General features: G+C 45.4%; 1 protein-coding gene across 1 annotated transcript in view; it reads left to right on the top strand.

The window, feature by feature from the left end:
• Positions 1-7,414: 7,414 nt before the first annotated feature.
• Fam3b (FAM3 metabolism regulating signaling molecule B) overlaps positions 7,415-19,350 on the top strand; it is a 28,097-nt gene continuing 16,161 nt past the window's right edge. The window contains exons 1-2 of the mRNA XM_052159080.1: positions 7,415-7,433; positions 9,615-9,758. Coding sequence (XP_052015040.1) covers positions 7,415-7,433; positions 9,615-9,758 — 163 coding nt within the window. The remainder of the gene's footprint in view (positions 7,434-9,614; positions 9,759-19,350) is intronic.

Here is a 19,350-nt window from a genome sequence, read left to right on the forward strand (position 1 = left end):
GGCAACCCTTGAAGAGTCCTTCAGTCTGGACAATGCATCTGGCCTTTCTACAGTCCTTTTCCTCTGACATCCGACACATACTATTCAGATGCAGACAATGAACAGACACTTAGTAAAGGGAACAGCAACATGTGCATACAGGAGTCCCCATGGTTCTAGATAAAGTGTCACCTAGGTAGGGTGCTGGCAGATGGACGGCTGTTCTAAGATAGCCAGGAAGAGCTGATCTCAGGCCTCTTCTAGAGGTCTGTTCTAGAGTCAGGGAGGCTTATCCTTCTCCACTCCTACTGTGAACTACAGGCATTTTCAACCTGGAATATTTGTTTTAAGAGACAACGGGCAGTGGCACTGGCCATCAAGAGGGCATAGATCAGATTGCTTCATGGCAATCTCATGTACACAGAGAGGCCCCTCAGCAAAGAATGATCCATCACTATGCAGGGTGTGAACCCCCTCTGTGCTAACTGAGCTGTGGGATCATTCTGCCAATATATTAGATTCACCCTGAGTTGAGTTCTCACACAGCAAACGGGTCTTACCTGAGCTGAGCCCAGATCCTGCACTTTGATCATCCTTTAATTCCAGGTGCAGACCCAGTTAAGAGTAGAGGGCAGTATGAACTCTGGTGCAGAAGTCACAGGCCAGGGGTTTGGGGAGATGGGTCAGCTGTGAAGATCTGAGTTAGGATCCCCAGCATGTATTTAAAACCACTTTTGTGAAATCAGTGCTGGTGGGTAGGGACATGCAGATCCTAGAGGTTAGTTGGCCAGCAAAGGTGAACTCTGGGTCACCTTTGTCTCCAAAAAGTTCAGTCTCTGGTCTACACACACACACACACACACACACACACACACACACACACACACACACGTGGTGTCAGAGGACTTTTAATCTTATCTACAATCTTGCAGTGCAGTTTTGATAACACTAATCCCCATGTGGAACAGTCTAAAGAGCCAGTGTTCTGCTCAGGTAGAAATATGCATCATAATTCTGTCTGAGATTCCTGACATCTATATTTTTTATACCATATCTGCATCACAGATGGCATCAGAGACTTCAGGAAAAAAATGTAAGACAACATTACAAGTAGCCCAGGTTGGCCCTGAACTCACTAAGAGGCAGAACTCCTAATCCTCTGGCTTCTAGCTCCTGCTGGGATGAGGAATTTATTCTTCATGGACTGGATCGCTGGGTGGCATGCAGAGAAATCCACCTTTCCAGGAGGCCACAAATCTGCAGATGCTTGGCCAGGAAACGGTCCTTAATCCACTTTGTAACAAAAACATGAAAGTGCAAGGAAACTAATTTAAAAGCACTTCAGTCCGTACTCCTAAATATAAGGGCCCCCAGGACATCTGAAGATGCAGGGAGCCTGGCTTGAGCAAAGTATTTAGAAATGGCCAGTGATTTCCAGAGTACTGAATGAGCCTTCCAGGCCCCAGAAGACCAACACACAACCCTAAAGTCAAGCGAAGGGGCTTTTCCCGTTCTAGGGCTGCATCCCTGTGGGCTTACATAATGGGTGAAGTCTCACAGGTCTGAGTCACCCTCCTGAGAGCCTGGCTGCCACCCAGGTCATATCCCTGCAGGTCGCACAGGCCTCATGAAGGGGTCCCCACACAGTTCAGGCCTCCTTCTCTGTGAGCCTTAAGGCGGAAGAGGCTGCACAGAGCGTAGGCAAGGACAGGGGGCGCTGTGGGGCAACAGGAACAGAGGGCGGAGCTCTGCGGAGTCAGCTGGTCTAGGCACATGGCAAGGGCTCGGCTGTTCCGGGCCCATAGAGGCTGGAGACGCCAACGTGGTGAGGACCTAGGGTTCCTGTGGAGGAGGTGGGTCGGAGTCAGGGGAGGACTGTGCCAAGAGACCCCTGGCACCGCTGGTCCCAGCCAGGGCTTTCCTCACGCAGGGGATGCTATGAGGGAAGTCGGACGCTCTCGCTAGTTCTTACTGCGTGGGTCCCTGAGCCTCTTTTCACTCCGCAAAACCCAGAGAAGGTGGGTGCTGGGGCCTTGGTTCATGTCTGTGCTCACGTTGGAAACCCAAGGGGAGACTAGGACCTGGGCCATCAGGGAAGGCCACTTCCCCGGAGAGGATACCAGAACATTCCACAAGCAGAAGCGAGCACTTCCAGGCACTGTCCAAGTGCCTGAGCGGTGTATGAGGTTCTCATTCCAGGCCACGGTGGTGGGTGTTTGGAAAGAATGACACCAAAGAAAGGGCAACACAATAAGATTGGAGTGTGGTCAGACCAGCTGGGGACAGTAATAGGTAGGCTGTATACCTGGGACTGGGGGGCTGGCTGCAGGTGACATTGCTGAGGTAATGGAGGGCAAGACTTTCCTTTCTTCTGTCACAATGTTTTCAATTTTCTCATATCTCTCTTCCTTCTCCCAGAAGGAAGAGAGATTATGTTCAGTCACGGCCTCTGTGGCTACTGACATGAGGTCTTGTGAGATCTGACTCCTGACAGAGCAGCCACTGCTGGGTAAACACCAGGCCTCACATTTCAGGGAGAAAGGATAGGAAATAGGCCTGCCTGGAAGCAGACCTATGCCCCTGACCTGATGATTAGGTTCTGGAGTGTGCAGTGTTGGGTAACAGCCTCAGGTCATGGGGAACTAGGTCAGGCCGTGTTGTATAGCCCCTAGCCATAAAGAATTGCTTGGATCCAGCCTGATGATTCAGCTTTATTTGCAGAAACAATATGTCCATGTATCAAAAACAGCCCACCCTGCTTCCAGTTAACTACACACACACACACACACACACACACACACACACACGCACGCACACACACACACACACACAAACACATAAATAGCTGTAACTTCCTGGTAGCTACCTATGTATATATACATGCTATCTAGCCCCTCTAAATGTGTTCAGCCTTTATCTCATGGAAAGGTTGGGAGCCCTCGCTGATCGAATAATGCAGTCTTGGCCTGTTGAGAAGGAAGTTCTGTCTGCCTCTCTGCATTTCCTATATGTAGTGGTTCCTGCAACCCTAAGCCAACTCTAGAAGCATTTTCTGTCACCTGAGACACTTTTGTTTTCTGTCTACCTTTGAGGAATATGTTTTCTGTTGGACTACTACTCAAGGTTAAGTGTGTTGGCTACTTTCCTGTAGCTGTAATAAATGCTATGACTTAAACCAACTTGAAGAAGCATTTACTTTAGTTTATGGTTCCAGAGGGTTGGAGTCTAGAATGGCAAGAAAGGGACTGACATCCACAGGAGCAGGAAGCTGCCTGATGACATTTTAAATCACACGCATGAAGCAGATAACAAGAACAGGAAGTGGTGGAGTGCAGCAGTAAACCCTCAAAGTGCCTCTGCTTCTGTGAGTTCCCCAAGCAAGGCTTCACCTCCTAAAGTTTCCATAGCCTCCCCAAATAGTACCTATACTGGCTGGTTTCCTGTCTGCTCGACATAAGCTAGAGTCAACTGAGAGGAAGGACCCTCAGTTGATTATCCTCTGACCCCTGTATATCCACCACGGCACACCTATGTCTACACACATACAGAGAGAGATGATTTAAAGAACTAAATTTAAGAGCCTGGTGGTGGTGGCCCAAGCTTTTAATTGGGAAGGCAGAGGTAAGGAGATCCCTGAGTTCAAAGATAGCCTGGTCTACAGAGTGAGTCTAGGACAGTCATGGCTACACAGGGAAATTCTATCTCAAAATAAATAAATAAATAAATAAATAAAATTAAAAGCCAGTGGCAGAGAAATGAGCCAGGTGCTGACACTGATTGTCTCTGTCCTCTCACACCCTGCATTCCAGGCCTCTGTTCAGCAGTGAAGGCTCCCAGCTTACAGGAGGAGATTAAGGAAGAGTAGAGAGAGAAAATGACGTCAGCTACTCAGCATCTCAAAGAACAGTCAATAGCAAATTATGGAACTTTCTTTTGTCTGTTGAGGACCTAAAGATGAAACTTGATTTAGATTCAGAGAGAACTCTTGGAATGTGTCACAGGACCCTGGGACACTCCTATAAGGGACCAAGAGTTTAGAGACCTAGCTTCCCACTAAATGGCCTTGGGCTACTAAGAGATTCCTGAGCACTTCAGATGCCTAAAAGGTAAAGGAAGGCATGACCAGGGGTCTCTAGTGCTTCAGGAACTCATGAAGGAGGTTCTGTATTCCATAATACTGCTTTATGGTGCTCATGTGATCAAAGCCTCCTGAAATCTATAAGTTGATGCATTGCTCAGGTTTCTTCTAGAGTGTAGCTTTTGCTTCTGTGTTTTCAAGTTCATGACTGTTGGTGGGGCTTTCTTCCCACAGACAAGTCACCACATGGGTACCTTCTCCACTCAGTTTGAATCTTGGTGCAGTTCAATTTTCATTCACCTTCCTCTTGCCCCATCACACTCACTAGCTATGGTTGTGATGACACATGTTTGGAACTGTAGGCTGTTCATGTCCCTAGTTATAGCCCTAACATTTGGACTTCACCATTTTCATTAGTCAGCGCTTTTTTTTTTTTTTGATTTTTTTTTTTTTCCAATACAGGGTTTCTCTGTATAGCCCTGGCTGTCCTGGAACTCACTCTGTAGACCAGGCTGGCCTCGAACTCAGAAATCCGCCTGCCTCTGCCTCCCAGAGTGCTGGGATTACAGCTGTGTGCCACTACCACCCGGCATTAGTTAGCTTTTTGTTGCTGTGATTAAACACCATGACTATGGAAGGAAGGGGTAATCTGACTTGGTTCAGGAGGGCTAGAGTCCAGTATGGCAGAGCAGAGGCAGCAGGCAGTGGGTGTGGTGGCTGAAGCAGTTTCGAGTTCACATCTTGAAGTGTAATCACAAAGTAGAGAGCATGGACTGGAAATGGTTCTCTTAGATCCCATCTCCAAGGACACATTTCCTCTAGCAAGGTGACTACTCCTAAGCTTCTCCAAATAGCACCATCAACCGGAACCAATTATTCAAATGCCAGAGACACACTATGTCTCTGGGGTTGAAACATTGTCTGGTGTTAAGAGGCATTTGACCCACAGGTTAGAACTAGGGAAATAAATCTACCTTTTACTGGGATTCTCTGAGCTATGTCTGCCTCTCTGACCCCAGAAATGAATGTACCATCCTCCAGGTTTGGAAGAGTTCCATAGAGTTAGCCCTTCTGCCTTGCTGCATCTTTTCGGAATGCAAATCCAAGGGGATGGAGAACCTTTTATTTTCCTGATAGCTGGTCAGCTGAGAATAATTGAAACGACTTCCAACTCAGCTCAGTGTCTGGCTGCCTCAAAGCCTTAAAGGAAAAAGGAATTGGACACAGGTATAGATAGGCCTAAGTGCTGTGGTTGTCAGCTAGCCATCACAGTGACAAAACACCTGACAGAATCACCTTAATGGAGGGAAGAGTCAGCTTTAGATCTTATATCCCTCGGTAGTAGAAAAAATAGAAGGGGAGGAGGAAGGGGAAGACGGGAGGGGAAAAAGAAGAAAGAACTCTATGAAACACAAGAGTGCAAGAGATAGTTTTTCATAGGTATAGTTTTAATTCTAATAGATGACAATTTCTGGAGATCAGTAATACAAACTTAGCTATTGTAAAGGATGGTGCTGGAGACATCTCAGTGGATAAGGACTCTGGTTGCTCTTACAGATGATGTAGTTCAGATCCTGGCACCCACATCCATCAGTTCCAGGGATTACAATGCTCCTTTTTGATCTCTGAGGGCTCCCTCACACATAATGGTGCACATAAACTCATGTAGGCACACACATACACATAATAATAAAAGGCTAAGCAGGTATCCAAAAACATGTATAAATCTGATATTTTAAAATCATAATATAATACATGAAAACAAATCCATAGATAAAAGCTCTACCTCTGAATTCAAATGAGAGGAGGATGAAGGTAAGACTCTTGGTAGATAAAATGGAGGTAGTGATAGAGTTGTACGTTTGTCCTTCCAAGTCATTGTTGAATTGAGACGGAGGCTGGCATTGGTGCCCCAGAGCAATGAGTGTGCATTCTGTAGTGTATAGGTGTTCTTTTCAGCACTGGGACAGTACTTGAGTCCTCAGGAAGAAGCCTGACTAAAGGTCCCTGTCAAGTGGTCCCTCTGATTTGGGAGGACTGTAGCAGGTGAGAACAGCCTGTTTCCTTTGTCTCCTTGGGTGAAACAACACAGAAAGTCTCATAAACGCCACTGTACAAGAGCAGCTTAGGTGGGAAAACTCTGGCAGCAGGAACGTGGGGTCAGTTGTGTTCACAGTCAAGAATAAGAGAGAGAGAGATGGATGGATGATTTTGCTCAGCACACTTTCTCTGTGTCATTCAGTTCAGGACCCTAGATCATGGAATGATGCCACCCATATCCAGGGTAGTCCCTCCTATTTTGATTAACTAATCTAGAAAGCCCCTCAAACACATGCCCAGAGATTTGTCTCCTAGGTGAATCTAGATCTTGTCAAGTTGACATTCAATCCTGTCATGTTGTAACCGATACTTCTTTTTTCCAGAATATTGTAGAGGCAGGTTCCCATATGCTAGAGTACCTTGTGTTGTATGACTCAACTATTTGGGCTCCTTGGAAGAGAAGGAATAAGGATGGAATAGAATTCCTACAGCAGCTGGACTGGACCCTCAGATTCCCTTAGTTACTTGAGACCACTGTGACTATAATGAGCTAAAAGTTCTGTGAAAACCTGAATTCTAGATATTGAGAGGGCACTGCCTACTCAGGTGGATGGGTGGGGAAACTTTCTAGGAAGCCTTCATCCATCCACTTGACACCATATCTGAGCCCCAAGTCCTTATATATACATGTCCCAAGGGACCTAGAGTTCTTTCTCACCTCATTTCCTCAAAATAATCATCCCACTAGTAAAGAAGGTAAGGAGTTGGCACCACACTGGGTCACATGTCAGCAAGGGGACAGTGTGATTACTTTAGACACAATATAGAGAGCCTTGACATTTGGAGCAGGGGCTTTACTCTAGGGATTTACTCTAGGATTCTGTGTTCACAAGGCTTGAGCCAATCTATACTTTACAGCCGTTTCTTGTGAAATTGAGGTCAGGAATGGTATGGTTAAGGGGCACCTGTCTTCCCTTAGCTGTAAACTCTTGTGTGTTCTCACTAATTACATCAGCTCTGACTTCTGGTCATCTGTAGCCCCATGTGAACAGGAAAAAGAGTGCCCCCTGCTTCTCAGGTGACCCTGGAGCTCCAGGGTGCTACCAGCTGTGCAGCCCCACCCATACCTGTTAGTCTGCCAGCTGCTCCTTAAACCTTCCTGGTTTATGGGTCCTCCCATTTGCTGGGAATTGGTCCGCCCTTGTCTGCCTGCCCCAAGGGCGGTTCCATTCGCATGCAGCTCAGGCAGGTGAGTCAGCTTTCACAAGTCCCTGGGAATTGCAGCCAGAGCTGGGTAGAAAGAGCAGTTTCTGGAAGATGCGTCCAGTTGCCCCAGGTGAGTACCAGTACAGCTAGGCTTGCTTCTGCATGGGTGGAGGTGGCAGCATTTCTTTGCCTCCCTAACTGCTAAGCTGAGACAGACGGGCGAAGGCTCTGGCCAGAGACATCTTTTGTGAGACCTAGGATCCTGGTGGGAACAAAAATCAGGGGAGTTGAGGGGTGAGAGCTGAGATTTCTGAGAGGGCTACCCCTCTCTCCATCTCTTCTTATTACTCAACAGGGCTGAGGTTGTATGTACTCTCCTACCTACAAAGTAGACATCAGGTGAAGGTGGGCAGGGGTGACCAAGGTGGCTTCGTCCCTGGGGACCGGCCTACCTGAGTGGGAGGCCCTAGAACCAGGACATCTGGGTAGGGGTTGACTGCTAGCTGGGGTAAGCTGACCAGCATAGGAATCTATGAAAAGTGAAAAGGACAGTAAGTCAGCCCCATTGGGGTTTACTTGGCGAAGTGAGAAGTGGGAAGCCCAATTACTGATGGCCTTGATAGCACCCAAGCACCCTCTCTTGGGTTTTTATTTTTCTCAGGGTATTGACATTGGTAAGAGACTTGGGAAGACAGTAAAGGGGGAGAAAGCTCACTATTTCCCTCAGCTCTTGAGTCTCCCAGAGCCTGCCTAAGAACAGCGTCCTGATGAGAGTCCGAGCTGGGGCTCATTGCTTGCCCACAGGCAGTCCTGTCATGAAGTGGAGTCTTCACTGGGAGGGTGTCTGGCTTTTTGTACACTCTCTGTTTTCTTCTTTGTCAGATCCCCACACTGGCTCTGATAATCTGTTTTTTACCCATTCCAGAAATAGCACAACAGCTCCTGCTCAGGGTCTCTCATGTGTGGGAGTCTGGGTGACTCTTTGAATTTCATTTCATTTGCCAATTTTCTTTTTTATACAAGCCCTAGGATGACATTGTCCAGACCAGCATGTAAAGGTCTGTCCCTGGATTTGTTCATATTCTGCAGATGTCCTAGCACAAAATCTGCCCCAAAGATTTTTCTAGAACATGCTGTTCCAGACAGAATCTACTATGTGGAAAAGCTTGGTAGCAGGGACATCTTGACTGGTAGTGAGAAAGTAAAGTGTGTATGTGTGTGTGTGTGTGGGGGGGGGAGACCAGGAAGTAGGGTGGGCTATAAAATTTCAAAGCCTACCCCTAGTGACATACTTCCTCCAGCAAAACTCTCTTCCGAAGTTTGCAAAACCTTCCCAAACAGCAGCACTACCTGGGGACCCAGTGTTAATACATGTAACACATATAAGACATTTCTCACTCACATCACATGTCTCATCTTCATGGCCTCAGAGTTGTCCTGACCCATGGAGCACACAGTGAGAGAACTTCTCTTTGGGGCTTTGGGTAGGGTGAAAACACTCTGACAAGTCTGAGGTCCTGTAGTTGTGACTGACAAGCCATAGATTGAGTTCTCCTGTGACCCCTCCAGGTTCCACAGCCCCTTCCTTGCCTAGCTCTATCTTCCCTCACTGTTCCTGCTTCCATCTTCCCTGTCTCTTTTCACCTTTTATGACTGATGCAGGCTTGTGGCACTGAGGAGGAGGGAAATGTCTTCCTAAGGAATTACAAGCACATATCTGTGGCTTTTTGTGGCTAGGTGACTTTTGATAGCAAGCCACCATGTAAAAGTCTATGGGGACCACATACCATCAGGATCCATGGGTGTTCCCCACTTAGGGGACTTCCAGCATGAGGCTCAGCTGCCATCCATTGCACATGCTCAGGGTCCCTTGATGTCATTTTTAACAGGGAAATGCCATGACTGAAAGCAAGCAAACAACAGAGCAGACTATGATTACCCTCTGGAGATTCTGTTCCACCCTGGGAGAAAGCTCAAGGCTGAGCTTGCCTGGCAAAGACTCTGAGTGATGGCAGATCCTCAGAACCATACTCTGAACCTGTGAGGAAGCTCCGAGATGCGGGGCAACATCACTATAGCTGCCCGAAAACAGCTATAGTGCTCTAGAAAACACTCCTTGTTGTCTGTTTGCATTGTCTGCCTTCCACTGTGGAGGCCATGGGGTCCTCATGGGTCTGCTTCTTTCCACTAAAACCTGCCTTCCCAGGAGTCTGGGCCCCCAGAAATGGGTAGGGTAATAGGCTGTAGAGGGGACCCCTGAGTGTCCATAGTGAAGTTTGTCATCTTCAGGAACTCCTGTCATCTTTTCCAGGCATCTTCAAGGCACTACTATTTATTTTCTCCCCCCTGTGCGCCTGGTATTCTGGGTACCTGTTCGCAGAGCTCATTCCTGACGTGCCCCTGTCCAACACTCTCTACAACATCCGAAGCATTGGAGAGAGACCGGTTCTCAAAGGTGAGTTCTACAGCTAGGCTCCAGGAGCTAGACCAAGCTGGATGCAGAGGAGGGGAAGGGGAGAGGAAGAGGGTCTCTGCAGATGTCCACTTATGCACTCCACAGCATCCTGAGGCACATGCCACCGGTCACATGACCAGTCTGGATTCAGCCTGCAGAGCCATGACCACCTACAGCCTCACTGAACTATCCTTTTCAGACTTGTCCAGCTTTCTTCCATTGGGTCTCAATTATGGAGTCTTCCCCCAACCCCTGGGAGGCAGAAGTAACCAAACAGGCATTAAAGAAATGGGGGTGGGCAGGAGGTGTAAAGAGATGGCTTATTTGGATCCAAACTAGTGAAGTAAATGCTGGTTGGGTGTGGCACATGTCTGTAGTTTTTGGGGAGGCAGAGTCAGGGGATCTCAAGAGTAAGCTGACTATGGAAACTGTTCACATTTCTAGCTTCAGAGTTTGATTGTGCCTGCCTCAACAAATAAAACAGAAGAGTGGTCAAGTCAGATGATTCCAGGCATGAATCTCAGCTTTCCATACCATATGTGCATATGCACCTACTTTCTATTGGAAGACAGGGCTGTGCATGGACACAGATTTAAGGGACTGGAAGAAGGTCATCCAGGGAGAGCCCTAGAAAGAGCCAAAGAGCAAATTGTAGTTGGGAAACATGGTCAGGGGACAGCAGAGTAGCATCTGAGCATAAGGACAGACATGCATGGCCCACTGTGTGGAGGCAGTCCAGGTGGGTGCAGATATGGCACCTGCTGGAAGCTTCCTGATGATATTTCACTGAGTCATGGTACTATCTATTTCTCAATATTTGTTTTATTTTATAATGATCATGCTGGGAGGGAGTATTATCTTGGAAGAAAATGGGTGCTGTCAAAATCTATGTATGAATTCAGCAGGTTTTTATTGAAGCTGTCCCTCCCCACTGAGCCCATGAAGGTTCTTCCTTCACTCTTGACTGAAAGTTGGCTGGGGAAGACAACAGAAGTAAACCACAGCTTTCAGGAACAAAGAAGCTTTAAGTGGCATGAACTCTGTCCCAAATGGAGCTGAATATCCAGTGGGACACAGGGCAGTAAAGTGACCCCTTTAAAAATTTCACTGGATATGGATGCTGTTTGTTTTTTGTTTTGAGATAGACCCTTTCTAAGGTGCCTAGAGGGATAGAATGACAGGTGTGTGCTGATACATCCATAAGAGCTGTGTGTGTGTGTATGTGTGTGTGTTTAAAGAACACACACACACACACATATATATATATGATTCTTTATATATAAAGAATACACACACATATATATGTATATATATATATGTGTGTATATGTATATATATATATACATATATGTGTATACACACACACACACACACACACACATATAGGGCATCACATCCCATTACAGATGATTATAAGCCACCATGTGGTTGCTGGAAAGTAAACTTAGGACCTCTAGAAAATGCTTTTAACTGCTGAGCCATCTCTCTAGCCCAAGCCAGTGTATTTAAAACATAGAAATAAAGTCTACAGATTAATTCGCACAGAACTACATAATGATTAAAAATAATTGTAGGTACCTTTTCTTTTCAATTAATCCATTTTTATCTAGGGCTATACTGCTCTGAATATACCTGGTTTTGTACGACTGCAGAAGCTATCAGTCAGGCCTTGGATAGTACTTGGAGGGTAGATTAATTACACTTTTTTAATCATAAAAAAGTAAAAGGACCTTCATTGGACTTGGCTCTGATGATGTGTTTTGGTTTTCAGTATAATTTTTGAATGGCCTTTGCCTGTCTCACCTACTTACCACGTACATGGTGTAGAGGAGACTGGTGTCGCCTGTCAGCAGAGGGCATGGGGGGACATCAGAAGCTTGTGGCCTCCTTTATTTCCTTCTGCTTTTACATCCCATCCTGCAGATGTGGCCTGGTAAGCCAGCTTTGAGCAAGGGCTCCTTAGCAGAGCGGTTTCCTCTGCTGCCATTCTGTAGGGTGTACTAAAAACACTAGAAACCCAAATGGTATGGCTGTAGTCAAGATGACTGTGTGTTGGCTTGTTCCTAGTGTGGAGCCTCCCCTAGGAAGAGAAAACTGACCACATGGGAGATTAAATCATTCTGGTGTTAGCACAGACAAAGCTGGATAAAGAAGAGAGCAAGATCTATGCTGCCAGGCCTCTCAGCTAGGTGTCAGTACCAGTGTTCCCAACATGCCTGGTGGAGAATATTTCAAGGAATGGCCTCACTCTCCATGCAGGCACTGAAGCCCATTGGAGCCCCTCCTCGGGCCCCTTATCTTCCTCTTGTCCAGGTGGGAGAGACTCCCTGATGTTGCCAGAGGATCAAGGATGGAGTTGAGGCCCTGGAACATACATGCATTCTGTAAGTTCTTACCCATCACTCAGACAGGTGACTTAGAAGTGACTCAGAAGGTCCATCTTCAGAAGTGACCAGTAGGAATGGCCTAACCTAGTGGGACCAGTACTGAAGAGAAAGCCATAAAACTGTGAATTCTGTACTCCAGCTGCAAATAAATACCATCTCTGAAAGGCCCTGGTGAAGGCCTCTTGTACTTGACAGGAGATAAACTTACTGTTTATTGACCAGTATCTACTTAAGCCCAGTTAGAGAGTATATGACCATGTGCTAAACAGTCAAGAGAGCTGAGAGGTGCTTCAGGCCAGAACTGGATGGGTGAGTGTTTCAGGGACCCACAGGTAGACAGAGCAGCCATGCAAAACAGAGTCTGGAAACCCAGGGGCACTAGGTGTATCTTTAAATGTTGGCTCCTCCAGCTTCTGATGGCTTTTCAGATAGTATGGAACCGTTTGCTTTACAAACCTGACCAGGGGCCTGCCTGCCTTGCTGAGATTTCTTTGAGCCTCACCCAGCCTTGGCTTGCAGTTACCATCAGGAAGTAGTCTGAAAACTGCGGACAGAGTGGAGCTTGTACTCAGTCTAGGGGCTCTGCCTGTAGTCATTGTTTTTTTTTTTTTTCAAAATATAAAAATATTTATTCCCTACAATTTGTTTTGCATTTAATCTAATTTGAAAGAATTGTGTTAAATGGTTACTAATATGGCCACTGAACTTTTGAGTTACCCTTCAAACTTTTGCACTTGAGGCCAGCATCCCATTGTCTGTGGGGTAACTCACCAGAACATCCAATGCGAGACTACTTTTAGCATAGACACAGAGGGTGCTCATCGTTGATAATCTGGCACTGAGAGGCAGTAAGCACCCTGCAATTTGCACCTGGGGCTGGTCACACTGCAACTGTCACTGTGTGGGAGGGTTAGAGTGCTGCAGGCAGAGGCAGGGAGCAAATGGACATTGCCTGGATGATGACCTGGCTGCAAAGCCAAAGTTTTGGCAGGCTTTGGCAGGCTTTGGCTTGAGGGTGCATTGTGTAGGATGTTCTTCTGACTGGAGGCTATTATAACTAGAAGCCAAGCCTAGCTCTTGCACACCACAGGAGACAATACAAGACACAAGACAGTTTATTCAGCATGGCAATTTCAAAATGTCAGGTCTTATGTTGAGGTCTTGATTATTTGGAGTTGAGTTGTGTGCAGGGTGAAAGGTGAGGGTCCAGTTTCATTTTTCTTCATGTTAAATACAAATTTTCCAGAACCCCATTTGTTGAAGATGCTGTCTTTTTTCTAATGTGTATTTTTTTTTTGGCATGTTTGAAAAAAAAATCAGGTGGACTACTACCTGGATCTTCAGTTCTATTCCATTGATCTTTGCTGGTACCGTGCTGTTTTAAGACCATGGTTCTGTGGTATAACTTGAAATCAGGTGTGGTGATACCTCCTGTCATATTCTTTTTGTTCACATTGCTTTCACTATCCTTTTTTATGTGTGTATGTGTGATATAATATATATACATATATATATGAGTGATATCTATTTATCTATCTGTATGAGTGGTATGTAAGTGTGGTATGTTATAATATGTATACATATATATATGAGTGATATCTATTTATCTATCTGCATGAGTGGTATGTAAGTGTGGTATGTTATAATATATATACATATATATATGAGTGATATCTATTTATCTATCTATCTGTATGAGTGGTATGTAAGTGTGTTATGTATAGTGTGTGTATGAGTGTGTGGTGTGTGAATGTGTATGTGGTATGTGAGTGTATGTGTGGTATGTGAGTGAATGTGGCATATGAGTCTGTTTAGTGTATGTGTGGTATATGAGTGTGTGTAATGTATGAGTGTGTGTGGTATATGAGTGTGTGTAGTGTGTGGCATGCATATGAGTGTGTAGTGCATGTCTATATGTATGTATGTGGTATTATAAGTGTATGTGGTGTGTGATGTGTGTATGAGTATGTAGTTTGTGTGTGTGTGTGTATGTATGGTGTGTGTATTGTGTGTGTTACCATTTAAATTTTCATTTATTTTCTATTTCCATGAAGAAGCAGAGTAGCTATGGAGTTTTGAGTGAGAGTATCCTGAATCTGTAGATTGCTTTTGACAAAATGGTCATTTCCACTCAGTTATTCCAGCCCAGGAGCATGGGATGTTTTTCAATCTTTTAATATTTTCTTTGGTTTCTTATTTAGGAGCAGTGGCTATTCTCTGTGCCTTTAGACTGGAATGGGGAACACTTCTTAAGGGACTAATGTAAAGGTTAAGCACTCCTTGAGGGACCATATGCAGAGGTGAACAGGTGACCCACAGTGAAGGAGTCTGGCATAGAATGTGCTGAGCTCTTACTCTTTTGGGGGGTGAGGGGAGGAGATAGTCTTATGAGTTGTTTGTTTTCATATCTCGTGAGCCCAAGGAAGTTTCTCTTAACATGGACTGTGACTTTTGTAAGAGTTGCCATGTGATAGTAGGGCAGCAGGTATCTGCCTGCAAAGAGGCAGCTACACTGCTTCCCAGGAGCCCCTAACCATGCAGGCTGAGTGGCCATAAAAACTGTGACAAATCAGACCTGTGACAGATCAAGCCTGTGACAAAACTCTTGAGTCCTTTGAGGTGTGGTGGTTTGAATAAGAATGGCCTCATAGACTCATATTTGGACGCTTACTCATCAGGGAGTGGATTTGTTTTATAACAGAAGGATTAGAAGATGTGGCCTTGTTGAAGGAAGTACGCCACTAGGGGTAGGTGGGCTTTGAGGTTTCAAAGCCCATGCCAGGTCCAGTCTCTTCTTTCTTCCTTTCTCTTCTCCTCCCCTTCCCCTGCTCTCCTCTCCCCTCTGCTCCCCTCTCCTCCTTCTCCTCTCTGAATCAGGGTATAGCTTTCAACCACTGCTCCAGCACCATGTTACCTGCCATGATTATAGTGGTACTAAACCGCTACAACTGTAAGCACACCCCCAACTAAATGCTTTCTTTTTTAAGAGTTGCCTTATTCATGGTGTTTCTTTGCAGCAGAAGAGTGACTAAAATAGCAGGATTTAATGGGCTTGTTTGGAGTCCTGGAGACAGTATTTCCTTTTGAGAGGCAGGCTGGAACTTTTTGACTCTGGGTTTGGTATGAGCTGATTGGTCTTGGTATGAGCAGGGTTCATGGGGACCAGGGACCTTAGCCTCTGCTTGTCCCTTTGGATTTCAGCTGTCAACTGTCTTGGGAAAAAAGAGGATTCATCTGAAGCACTGAGGCTAGATGAGGTCCTCAGTGACCTTGTGGGACACAACCAGGTGGAAGGGAGCTGTGGATCCTGGACTGAGGAACAGGCCCTCTCTCTATTCACACAGAGTCGTTCTGTGCTCCTAGGAAATGAGTGGAAGGTTTGGTGAATACATTACTTTGGTTTTTGTTTGGTTTTGTTTTATAAGATTTATTTATTTATTTCATGTATGTGAGTATACTGTCACTGTCTTCAGACATACCAGAAGAGGGCATTGAATCCCATTACAGATGATAAATACATTACTAAAAACCAAAACCAGACCAAAAACATACTGGTCTCCCACTCATTCTCAGGCCTTTCAAGAAAACAAACATTCACCTCTATGTCACTCTGGCCACTGCTGCTCCATGATGCCCAGGGACTCTGAAGAAAATCAAAGGCCTGCCTTCCAGAAGTTCACCTGCACATATCCATATGAAACAGCACCAACTTGAGATGGCATTGGCATGCCAGGGGGTCCGAATCCAGGCTAAAAAACCGCCCCTGACTATGCATGAGGTCTTGCTCCAGTTTCTCACCCTAAGCATGGGACCTGTCCCCATAGATGGTAACCTATCTACCACCTGGGAAAATGTTAATGTTAAATTGTACTCAAAAAAATGTATGGAGAGAACGATCAGAATGCATTATAACATGTATGAAATTGTTAAAGCACAAGCCTGACTCAGAAAGTGCTCTGCCACAGATACCTGAGCATTGTTTATAATACAGCAAAAAATATTCTTTTAGTGATTAATGAATTTGAAAGCAAGAAAGCATAGAATCTTCACCCCGAGTTGTCATTCTAAGTCTCTGTATAGCAGGCATACATAGTACATACTTCCAAGTTCTGCAGTGGGTGTTAGCCTCCAATGAAGCAGCTCCAGGGCTGTTGTCTACCTCCAAGCCACGTTCTGTCTGTTCATTTCTCAGCCCTTTGTCATTCTCTGTTGCTTGTCTCACAGGAGGAGGCCAGGGAGACCCTTTTATATCCACACTGGGGAGATCTAGTGAGTCTGTGGCCCGGTATATTGAGCATGTTGTGTTTTATAAAAAGGAAGAGAAGGAATATGTTCGGTGAAGGTGTAGCCAGGTATGGGGGAAGGTAGTGCCTCAGTGGGACCAACTACACAACAGTATAGTATAAAATAGAATTTTTTTCAGGGCATGGGAAGGGGAGTTGAGAGGGTAATAGAGATAGAAAAAGGTAGAGAGAAAGAGTAGAGGAGTAGAGGCTGGGTGGAGTAGGGGAGCAGGAGCAAGGGGACAGTGCAGGAGCTATAGAGCAAGAGAGAGAGGAGGGGGCAAGCAGCCCCTTTTACAGTGAGTCAGGTACACCTGGCTGTTGACAGGTAACTGTGGGGTGGAGCCAACAGAGCTGGCAGGCTCTTGTTTGCTTGTTAGACTGGTCAACCCACCTGGTTCCAGAGCCCCAAACCACTTTGACTGACAGGTAAATGAAGAACAAGGAACAAGGGATAGCCTAGCTGGGAGAGCCCAGCCCATGGCTTTTCCGAAGGTATGTGTGCCTTTGGCAGTGAAGATCTTCCCATCCCAGAGGAAAGGGGGCTGTCTTCTATTGGCTCAGAACCTGTCACCCCTGCCTGGAAATCTGTCACATGATCAAGATAGAGCCCACATGCTTCTTGGGATTGTCACTTGAGCTCTTAGTGCTAGGTGCTGTGGATCCAGAGCCCTCAGAGGACTAAGGGAGGTGGGCTTATGAAATATGGGGCAGGGAGGGAAACTTACCCCGTTGATCTTTTCAGTCTCACAAAGTTTTTTAAAATTTTAATAAATCTGAAATAAATAGACTTGAAAATGTTTTGCTGCTATGTTTACAATGCAAAATATATTTTAAAGAGCTGGTATGGTGGCTCACACCTTTAATCCCAGCAGAGGCAGGGGCAAAGGCAGGTAGATCTCCCAAAATTCAAGATCAGCCTGGTCTACATAGCAAGTTCCAGGCCAACTAGGGCTACACAGAGAAACCTTAACTCATATGTATCTACATATGTTAAAACTGGCATTTAATGTGTTTGCTGACCCATCCCTGCAGCTGTAATTACATCCTGCAGGTATATATTCTAATACACACTAATTATGTTATAAACTTTTCCTGTGTTTGGGGAAAGAAATGCTTTTTTGCTTCCTTGTTCGTTCTTTGTTACTCTGAGGTCTAATGACTAATTTAACTTCTCGCTGCTTTCTAAATGTTATGGAGTTTACAGAGCCAAGTCCTTGGAACAGTCAGGCTGCTACTTCCTCAATTCTGGGAGGTCTTTGAATGACCATCATATTCAATTTTCTTGCTTATATTTTGCAGCTGGATTTATAACCAAGTTAAACTGCCTTTTGTGGTTTCTTTCCCTGTCTCTTGTACCAATTGGCCACACTGGTTGTTGTTCTGTCCTGTCTGTCCTCTGGGACCTGACAAGTATATGATGCCCAAAGGGCTTCTCTTTAGACAACCATTAGGGTTTGTTTAAACCTCTACCTCTATAGCCGTAGCACATTTATGAGTACACACAGTGCTTATGAATGGGCTCTCACCCAGTTCCCAGACAGCTGAGGAGGCTTTGTACCCAGCATTCTGAGAACCCATCTCTCTAAACTAAATTTATAGATGTAAATGTTGGCAAAGTTGGAAACCAGAGAGCACCCACTTTTAAACAGTATGTTCCTTGCGTTTAAAGATGTTCTGCTCCATGCTTTTTCAGGTGAATATCCAAGGAATGGTAATCATTATTAAACCTTGACAATTGTTAACCTGGGGCTGGGAATATAACTAAGTGGTATGAATGCTTGCTATGCAAGCATAAGCACACACACACACATACACACACACACACACCATCTTTTTAGATTGTTAAAACACTAGAGTGTTAAAAATGTCTAAATACTGGAAAGCTAATGCATATACAGCACTTTTTCATGTTAAGAGTTGAGTAGTTGATTTACAAGTTTATTGTCTGGAGCTTGTCCAGAGAACCACGTTAAGTATTGTACTTGAAATGTAAGATTAACACACTATGCTGTCTAAATGTGTTTAATCCATATTCTGACTTTGAAGATGCCTTTGTGTGTATGGAAGAGACCAGAAGTGCTGGGATGCTCCACAGATACTGTGTTTTCTGGCTATAAAAAACCATGTGCTTCTGTTTTCAATTGTTTGGAGCCAGCAGTGCCAGGCTAGGAGCAGACGTAAAGGGCACTTTCTCACCGTCTTTGAAAGAAAGGTAAGCTGCTGTGGGGAAGGCAATCTTTCCCAGGCAGCCCCCAAAGCCAGCAGCTTGAGTAAGGAATTAAAGAGTTGGCCGCTGGACCTGGGGCAGGAAATACCAGCAGAGATGCAGGCAGATGCAGAGATGCAGGCAGATGCAGAGATGCAGGCAGATGCAGAGATGCAGGCAGATGCAGAGATGCAGGCAGACGCATAGGCAGATGAAGACAGAAGGGAGGCAGGTTGGAGCTAGAAAGCAGGCAGAGAGAACCATATGGAGAGATGCAGTGGAGAAGTGGGGTTAAGTAAAAGGCGAGTGGAAAGACTGTCCCAGCAAAAGACCAACAGCCTTGAACTTTATAAATGTTTCTGCATCTTAATTAAACCTCAAGCAGGTTCCCGAGAAAGCCCAATGATATGGAAGGATGTGGTTGTAAAGGAAGAATAGTAAAGATTCCTTCTCAAGAGTAAAGGTTTATAGGACTTTTTTTTTTTTTTTTTTGGTCTAAAAAAAATCAGAATCTGTAGAAAGAGAATTAGTAGAAGCTGATCAGAGCACTGTCCTTGGTCTCATGGTCTCCTGTGGTTCTCCTGTGGTTCTCTTCTTTCTCTTTATAGTAGATGTGCACCCCAGCTTGTTCTTCGTGTGTTGTGCTATTGATCTGCACCCCAGATCTACCCTGGTGCTGTTCCAGGACAGCAGACTGTGGAGGTGCTGTGATA

The sequence above is a fragment of the Apodemus sylvaticus genome, chromosome 15 (assembly GCF_947179515.1).
Source record: "Apodemus sylvaticus chromosome 15, mApoSyl1.1, whole genome shotgun sequence".
NCBI lineage: Eukaryota > Metazoa > Chordata > Mammalia > Rodentia > Muridae > Apodemus > Apodemus sylvaticus.